The sequence below is a fragment of the Alligator sinensis genome, unplaced genomic scaffold, assembly GCF_000455745.1.
Source record: "Alligator sinensis unplaced genomic scaffold, ASM45574v1 scaffold1244_1, whole genome shotgun sequence".
Taxonomy (NCBI): domain Eukaryota; kingdom Metazoa; phylum Chordata; order Crocodylia; family Alligatoridae; genus Alligator; species Alligator sinensis.
In genome coordinates, this window is record NW_005842591.1 from 99773 (window position 1) to 109056 (window position 9284).

The 9284-nt window shown below is 50.6% G+C and overlaps 1 protein-coding gene and 1 long non-coding RNA gene across 3 annotated transcripts in view; one reads left to right on the plus strand and one right to left on the minus strand.

Annotated features, from left to right (window-relative positions):
* LOC102385135 overlaps positions 1–9284 on the minus strand; it is a 47178-nt gene that overhangs the window by 17674 nt on the left and 20220 nt on the right. The gene's annotated exons all lie outside the window — the stretch shown is intronic.
* FOXN1 (forkhead box N1) overlaps positions 1–9284 on the plus strand; it is a 37620-nt gene that overhangs the window by 17563 nt on the left and 10773 nt on the right. Inside the window, exons 3-6 of one of the 2 annotated variants that reach the window (XM_006032836.1) lie at positions 1620–1790; positions 2058–2561; positions 5156–5266; positions 8706–8833. In XM_006032836.1, the coding sequence (XP_006032898.1) occupies positions 1668–1790; positions 2058–2561; positions 5156–5266; positions 8706–8833 (866 nt within the window). In that variant the 5' untranslated portion in view covers positions 1620–1667. The remainder of the gene's footprint in view (positions 1–1619; positions 1791–2057; positions 2562–5155; positions 5267–8705; positions 8834–9284) is intronic. The other variant, XM_006032837.1, reaches the window with a different exon arrangement.

Below are 9284 nucleotides of genomic sequence, written 5' to 3' on the forward strand. Positions count from 1 at the left end.
GTGCCGATGAAGAGCATCTTGCATTTGAAAGCTCGCCTACCTTGATCCCAGCCATGCAGCTGGTCCAGTAACAACTCGCCCACAAAGACCTCTGCCTCGCTCAAGGCTGGCGCTGGCGTTGGGCGCTGTCTTCCCCAGAACGAGGAGACTGGATTTTCTCATGCAAGATCCCTTTGAACACGAATGGTTTCGATTCCCAGACCATGGCACTGAACACGTAACAGCCACCGCACACAGGGCGCCGGTTGGACTGGGCCGGTTTTAGTTGAATTCTGAATTTTTGCTCTGCAAAAGGAGGTAACGGGGTCAAACTTCACATTTAAATCTCAGGTGAGCTTTCTCTCCCCAGTGAGCTGAGCAAGTGAGGAGTGACTATTAGGGAAAGGACTGTTAGGGTCAAGCATCGACAGCTACTTGACATTTTCAAGCAGTCAGCATTTCCCACCTTCTCCTTTCGCAAGGGTCTCCGTCCCGCCAGCCTCCAGAGGAGGGGACGAGCCTGTGCCCAAGATACTTCTGAACTTGAGCTAACACCGCTCTTTCTGAGCCTCACCCTTGATTTCCACTCCGTGCCGTTTCATCCCCGGGGGCGGCGTACACTTCAATGGTCCTGCTGTGTGAAATACAGTTTTCACTTTGAACTAGAAAGGCAGAAGACATTTTTCACATTTTTAACACTAACTTTTTTAGCCAAATCTAATGAACCCTTCAGGCATTTCCCTAGCAGCCACGTAAGCACTGGCAAACCCTCTGAAGACAGCCTTTTCACATGAGGATAACATTTGAAATGTGTACATCTGCAATCCAAGCCCAGACCCCCACCAGAGAAGAGAGGTCGCAAGATCTCTCTGCGGGGAAACGTGGCGGTACGCAGGTGCCCTTTGCTGTTAGAGCAGGTGAGACTGGCAGGGAAGTCAAGAGGAGGATGGCGAGGTCCCAGAGAAGAAAACAAGACACGAGAAAATGACACTCTCAACACAAAACGGTATCAAAAGTGTCCCGCACAGCCAAGGGCAGGGAAGGAGGCGGTGTCGTGGCACGACACGCGGTTAAGCAAGGCTGGGCATTCACACATCCCGGGTGCAATATAATCACGTGAAGCAGTGGGAGGTAGTGGGTGAGGGGTAACGGTGCGTGACCTCCCCTCGCCCAGGCCCCTCTGCACTGCACTGCTGCTGCCCTTCTTTGCCCCACGGGCAGGGGCATTTCACTAGCGGGAGCCCCCGGGAACGAACCGCGACGCATGGGCATGCACGCACCACCGTAAGACGGCACGGCTAGCTTCATATAGTCTCTCCGCCGGCTCCTGCACAACACCTCTCCCCAAGTAGAAACGAATGAAAAGCTGGCAGGTCCTGGCAATCCTGCAGCACGTTCAGGGAACGAGCAGTCACAGCTTTGGTCTCTCTTCCTCCACGGGCCCCGCTTTGGAGCGGGTGCACTCCAGTGGAGAGGAAACCACGCCGAGCATCGGTCAGACCGGCCCTCGGCTAGGCTGTAGGGCGCTGGAAGGAGCCCGAGACCTCCAAACGGGCCAAGAGGGGTTGCCCGTTCCCAGCAGACGCTGCTGGAGCAGATCTAGGTTCCTGTTCAGTAACGGTTTCCTTTCCTTCCCACAGGATTTTTTATTTTTTTTTAAAAAAAAAAAATCGGGCTGCGATTTGGGAATGGTTTCCTTGCTTCAGGACCAAGCCGGTATTAAGTTCCCTTCTTCGGACACACTGAACAGCGACCACCAAGACGACCTCATGCAGATGCAGGGAGACTCCAGCCCCCCAGAGCAGCAAGCTGTGAGTAAGACGCGCCTTTTCCTTTCCATCTCCAAAAAGCACAAGCCCGATAGAAAGCTTAGCAGTTGCTGTGTCAGGTTTCTTCTTTCTCCGTCCAAGGCAACAGGCACTAATAGAGGTAGGTACCAAAAGGGTAGGAACGCTTACCTGGACAAGGAGCAATACTTGGCATGACATTTCTATAAGGCTTAGTCATCCAGCAGGTTGCTTATGGACTGGAAAATAACCAAAACCTCCTCCTAACTGGGTGTCACTTGTGCCTTGCAGGATAATCCCAGTTTCAGCTGCCAGGCGTACGACCCGGACAGCAGGACAGAAAGGAAGAGTTCAGACTCGTCGCACAGCCCCAGCCCCTCTTCTCCAGCTCACGACCCGCTTCACGGGAGATTCCCTGCCAGCCAAGCCATCCATGCTGCCAGGAGCAAGTTTAAAACCACCCACAGTCTGGAAAAATTCAGAAGGTATAGCTACGACGAAAACACGGCCGGGACCTACGGCAGCTTCCTCAAGAGCAGCAGGAACCCCTTCCATCCTTACAAGAGGCAGATCAGCGAGGAGGTCTTCCAAGAAAGCCATCAAGCCCTCGCGCTGGATGATCATGCCTTCAAAAATGCAAGAAGCGCTGAAACTTTTGAAGAGCTGCCAGGATCTACAGGCACGGGAGAGACAGAGGCCTTCCCCACACACGTTCCCAACATCTCCACGGAGCAAACGTGGTGCAACAGCCTCCAGTACAGCACCCGGGGCCAAGATCCCGGCACTCAAGCCTTGGTGAGTTACTGCACGACCCAGGGCTGCTAGTATGGCCCAGGTCAACTTTTGCAAACAGTTCTCTTTCCCGTGGCATAACCCCTCCGTTAATCTTTCCCCAGGTTAGAGTCTATAAACAATTCCTTTGGTGCGGCTCCCTGTCCTGCACCTTGTCCCCAACTAAAACTAACTCTTAGAAAAAAAATCCATGGACACAGATCATTTGCCTAGAAACCCATTATGTGGACCTGAAACGCTCAATTCGTTCCCTACAACAGGTCAATCATTGTCACCAATTAGTCTGTTGAGGGGCTGGAAGTTTTCAAAGCAATTAGTCTCAAACAGAGGGATGTGTGCATTGGCCACGCTCACATTTGTTACGACTTTCCCTTTCCCCTTCCTATAGTCATGCACTAGAAAAAGGGATGTTAACACACACATCCTAATTCAATGATGTTTAAACCCCATTGGGATCCTGCTACAGACAAGGGCAGTGGTATTTAAAAGCCTGTTTGTTTGTGGCAATCAACCCCGTGGATGCCCAGCATGCTCCTAAACCTCCTGCTGTTCCTACCTAAGCACCTGCAAAGAATAAAACAATCAAAGGATAAAATACATTCAGGATGTGTGTCTGACACTAAAGCAGTGGCTCTCCACTATTTTAGGCTCAAGATCTTTTCTGAATTTAGCAGCACCCCGTTTCAAAAATGAAGTTCACTCATTTTTTGGCTACAGAAAAAATTACTAGAGCCATTCTTCTGTTGCCAAGATCTCAGAAAGATTGCAGCAGGGCAGAATGGTTGTGACACGACGTGGATTCCTATTTGACATCTCTGGGTTTATCTTGTGAATCACGTGTAGGTGTTGGCACACCTAACAGTCCTCCTATTGCGCAGCACCCTGTGTCACCTTTACACGGATCTCCTGGTGCCCTGGTTGAGAACCACTGCCCTACCAGGTGAGAATCCTAATGCCCACGGTCCAGCTACCTAAGAGAGGACAGGGCATTACCAAAGGCTATCACCCTCTCAAAGCAGCTAAAACCCACTAGGCTTTTCCCACCGAGTACTGATACTTGGGTAGGAAAGCTTCTGCGACTAATTCCACGAGCACAGGTTACTTCCTTGCTGCTATAATTACACGCCGGTTTTCCAAGACTAGCTTCAATCACTAATTGGCAGTAAGGGGAAGCGGGGAAGTCTAGCATCTCAGTAGACATTTTGGATGCAGGAAGGCCCAGCTCCGAGGTCACTTCCATTTGATGGGCATTGCCGGAGTGGAAAACCCTTCTGTTGCGCAGCGTGCAAGACGGCGCGGTCGCGGTTTGCAGCTCTGGGGCGAGCGACGTTAGTACAATAGATGCAGCTAATTTAAGGGGACTAAGATCACAGCGCTCTAAGGAGGTTTGGGCTGTGTACGTTTGCAGCAAGTTTTCCTACTATTAAGATTAATCAAAGAGCAGTTATTAGGAAAGATATAAAGCCTGCTGACCCTGTCAAATACTTTTAAAGTGTTTTTGTTGTCTGTCAGAAAAATTATGTTATATAAAAACAAGAATAATAAAGCAGAACCCTCCTAACAATGCCCCTGATTTTGAACGGTGTCTGAACTCACTTGAAAACTGAATACGGTGTTGAATTCTAAAAACCTTCGAATCATGACTTTTCATATTTTTTTTCAATTTGTAGTTTGCACAATTTTCAGAATTAAAATCTCAAGATCAGTTTGGCTCTCTCACCCTGCCTATCCCCCTCATGGTGCGCAAGCCAAGTAAAGACACCTTTTTATCACTCGCATGTCTATTAGCATTTCTGGGCAAAGTGCCGAGCGATTAAAACACGCTCGAGCCAGGATTAGCCATCAGGGGACCATGGTGTTTTCTGGTATGCCGCACCAAAATATTATTGATTATTTCTTGGTGATAATTAGACATAAAAGAAAGAGATACTTAGGTTGCAGAGGCTGATCCTGTTGAATTGTCATAGTTGATAGAAGCAGATTAAATGTATGGCCTAAGCAAGCGGCCAGAATTGCTTAAGGCCTGTTAGATCTGTTTATCCAAACGCACACACGCTATACGCGTTCATTAGGCTCCGATCAAACCTGCGCATCGGTGCTTGCAGCATAATACACCGGTGACAGGAAAGTAGTGACTGAGCTCTTCCCAGCTCTCCAAGGTCATCTCCCCAACTGCGCTATTCGGTCTCTCCTCTCCCAACGACGCCAGTCCAGCTTTGTGCAAACCGTCAGCTAACAACAAGCTGCGGCCGTCCTGAACCCGAGAGGGACCCGATGAGCTCAGGAGTGACTGTTCAAGGACATGCTTCTGGTATTTGAAGGGAAAAGGCAAAAGAAATTATCGTTATCTGGACTGGTCATATTTTTGTTAGAAAATTGTAATGGTCTTCTCCTTTTAAATCGTAGTTACACAAAAATGATCGATGAGATGCTTACTGTCGGGGCCGTAACGCACGATGTTTTCTACTTCTAACAAGCATAGAAGGAAGTCGGGAAAAGCAGAGAAAATATCTAAAGGCTAGGACAGTAACTAGCCAGCTTATTTTGATTAAAATTCAGTGCATTTTCCCAGTTACACCTCCAATAATATTTCTCAGCAGGATTCGGAGGTCAGCCTTAAAGCCCTGTCACTGGAAGGGCAGCCCGGTCTGTACTGCTACCAGCCTCAGGTGCAAGAGATGTACTGCCCCTCGCACCCGTTCCAGCAGGTAGGTGCACCGTGCGGGCAAACTGCAGTTCCCACCGCAAACCGGAGATAGTATTCGAGGAACAGCTAGCGGTGTCGGCTAAATTTACACTTGCTGGGGAAATTCGATAGTAAATAATATTACCATTTTCCTTCCAAAAATGGCCTTGAGAAGAAATAGATCCAAATTATTTTTAAAACCCAGGTGCTGTCAGAAAAATGAACCAGTAGAAATGGGAAAGCAGTACTGCTCGTGTCTTCTCTTGCAGCGACTGCCACAGAAAAATCGGTGTGGTAACCCGGTGGAAGGGATACGGGCCAGCTCCATCCGACCTTGGGAATTGTGTCCGTTCTTCCCGAGCGTCACAGCTGGACATGGCCCCCTCGAACACTAATAAGCTTAGAAAATCATTTCAAAACCCCAGGTTTAAGCAGTCAAGCACTCCTGTGCCCTGGCAGGTAGGAGCTGGGCGAGCCGCAGTGAGCACTGGGAACCAAGACTTGCACACGGCAAACCATGTGTTCCTTCCTATTCCTGTTACTCTCCTCTTCCCTCTGCTTCCACTCCCTCTATTGTGTGCTGCACCCACCCATCCCACGGATAGTCATTAAAGTATAAGCTCTTGGGAGCAGAGACATCTTCCATGCATGTCTGTGCAACACCTTGCCCAATGGGCTTCCCATTCTGGTTGGCACCTCCGTGCACCTCTGGCAACCAAATCCTCAGCGGGAGAGGGGCTCTCTGCCAGGATGGCGTGATGCCCACCATGTTTTCTCCTCCCTGGTATTCCTGCTTCTTCCATCTATTTCTGCACCTCAGCTCTGCAGGAGCTGGACACTCTTCCTACAGGCCTGGGAAGTGCACAAGTGCAGGGAGGGGTGGACGAGCAGAAGCTTTGGGAGCTGTGCCAGAGGTAGCAAGGGTTTCCCCACACCGGGACCAAGTCAGGAAGCCTGGTCAGGGACCTTCCTCTTGCTGCCCGGCCCCTGCCTCTCAGGCTCATCCCCGGAGCTGCCACCGAACCAAACCTAGCCTGAACTCTAACATGTGCAACATTTTTCTTACCAAGTGGCCAAAAAGGAATGGAAAATCCCTCATCATCACCAGCACCCCTTCTTCTGTCATAGTCCATAGTCCAAAAGCTCCTGCCGTTGATCTCAAATGCACTAGAAAAGTGGTCTCGATCACAGTCAGAATCCAACAACGTTGATGCGGATATATTGTTTTTCTTTTCTCCCTTTGTGGGGAGGGAGGAGAAGATTAAAAAATGATATTTACGGGAAAACCTCTGCTGCAGCTCTGAAGGGTCAGCGCAGCCCTGAAAATCTGGCTGCAGTGTGCCAGCTGCATTGCACACCTTCCCACAGCTCTGCACAGCCATTGCAAAAGTAAAAAGGGAGAGACTCCGTGTGCCCAAAATACCCGTTTGACTGATAATCCATCAATCCCTTCTTTTCCACCTTAGTGCCTAGAACCCTCCCCTTTCGCTCTTGGTTCGATGCCAGCTCTGTTACTAAACGTTGGCATCAGCTGGATTAAAAAACAAAACCTTACGGTGCAGCGGCTGCAAGACGCCTTCTGGGAGCAGCTGGGCAAGACGCAGCAAGCGCTGCACCGTAGGGAAGTCTCCATCCACCTGCAGGCTGGCACCGTGACAGCCCTCCCCACGCACCAGGTTTCTGGTAGCGCTTTTGTACTTGTCCATGTTTCCTTAGCTTTGCCCACAGGAACGAGAGAGGCACAAGAGCCCCAGGGACAGCGAGAGGCCGCGGCAGCCTAGACTGGAGTAGGCAGACTTACCACCCCAGTCGTGCCAGGGCAGCCAGCCGGACGAGTAACGTGCGTGATGCAGAGCAGCCTCCCCATCCCATCACAACCGGGTGACCCTGCACTGAAGCTGTTCCAGGGGCGGTTGTCGCCGTGTCGCAAGCAGACGAGGTTCTTTGGGCCAATCCAATATCTTTTATTACTTTATTATTCTTTTAGTTGGTCTAAATAAAAGACATTTTTATTTTAGGCTAGATATCAGGAGGCGCTACTTCACAGTCAGGGCGGCTAGGACCTGGAACCAACTTCCAAGAGAAGTGGTGCTGGCTCCTACCCTGGGGGTCTTCAAAAGGAGGCTAGATAATCACCTAGCCGGGGTCGTTTGACCTGCCACGGCAGGGGGTCGGACTTGATGATCTGCTCAGGTCCCTTCCAACCCGACCAACTATGAAACTGTATCAGATTGACCCAAATAACCTTACCTGCCTATGAACTAGAGCTGAGCACACTGGCAAACCAGCCGGAGAAGGCTCTCCACACCACGCCGAGAGGCGCCAGATCCGCTCCCTTGTCACTTTTGTCCACGAGATGAAACGGCTTCTCCCCGCTTTGCCGCGTGCAGGGCAGCGTAGCCCAGCAGAGAAACCACCACCTTGCTCACCTCAAAGCAACTGCAGACATGCGACACTAATTGAAGGCACCCACCCACCATAAAACACCGCCACCTTCGTGCCAGCTCTGCCACGTAAAACAAGCACGAGCCTGTCGCACAAGACCATTCTCTAGCCCCGGTTCCCTCAAATAGGAGCAATGAAACCAATAAAACAGAAATAGTCTTTAAAACACCCAGTTCTCTCTTCTGGTGACGACATCAGAGCCGGTTCCAGCTCAGTCTCCTTTCCTTCCAAAGGAGCCACTGAAGCTAATAAAAACCCAAATTACCAAATAAATACCTGCTCTTCCCTGCTAACCGTGCTGAACACAGGAGGACAAGGCGGGCAGCCCTTGAAGACAGAATTTATGGAAGTTTTCAGGGCTGAAGTGTTGCCCAGTTTGTATTTTCCTGGGGCAATGCGGGACGACGGGTGGAAGCGATGCAAGGACAAGGGTGCACGGGTCGGGTCAGCCCGCTGGCAGCGCGCTCAGAGCTCAGGCGCTGCGTCTTGCTCTGCAGCGGGACGGGACAGAGCACCTCGGAGCCCGGCACGTTTTACAATGCATTCGTTTTCGTGCCTGCGCGGACATCGTTAACGCATTCAAAGTTTTACCTTGATGTCCGAAGTCAGCGAGCAGCACTGGCCTGGTGTTGACCCCGCTGTACAAGCTCTGCTCCACTGGATTTCTGTCTTTACCCCCTTCATTGCTTTAACTGAAGACAACCAAAAAATGCAGCCGAGCCCCTCTTTTAAGTCTGTAACGTACTTTAATGGCTTTAATCTTATGTCTGACTTTAGAGGATGGGTCTTTGTAGTGCACTTTACTGCTCTGAGCATCCCAGGCTGTTTTGACATGTTTCTCCATCTGAGCAAGGTTATTTTATAGCATTCCCTTTATCTGTGCGATACCGGGGTGGGTGGGGGAAGGGGTCCTTACAAATAACATGCCATTGCTGTTGTTGATAAGACAACGTCTCAAGGGCCTTTTGACTCTTCAGTTTCTAAGCCAGTTGGTTTCTCTCCTATTGCACCCCCAGTATTCCCCAGGAAGCAGCTACCCTGTGACCTACCTCCCTTCGCCCCAGTACCCCTACCAGAGGATCGCTCCTCAAGGAAGCCAAGAGTCCCACCAGCCTCTGTTTCCAAAGCCGATCTACTCCTACAGGTAACGCACGGTTTGCTCAAGTCTGACAGTTCGGGGAAGCATCAATTTGCACACAACCCGTCCTCGGTGCATAACGAGTGAAAATGCGCTTGCTCCCATGTATCAGGAGATGTCCCAGCCTCTGAGCCAAGACGCAAGAGGTTTATTAAGCAGGAAAAAAGCTGACGAGCATTTTGCAGAGTCTTGGGCACATAAAACAAAAAAATAACATCGAAACAGGGCTAAGGACACTGAATAGGGCCGAGCGTCTCAGTGTGGTCCTGCGGCATCCATCCGGCTCTAGGGTCTGGAGCGTGCCAGTGCGGTGCACGTGCCGCCATGAAAGAGAGACCGAAGTGCCCCTCAGGTACCCGAGAGCTGGCACTGGGCATCTGCAGTCTCCTCTGTGTGTGGCTCTTGGCAGCTGGTCACCCTATCCAGCATGCGAGTTAGTGCTAATTCTTTCCTGCTG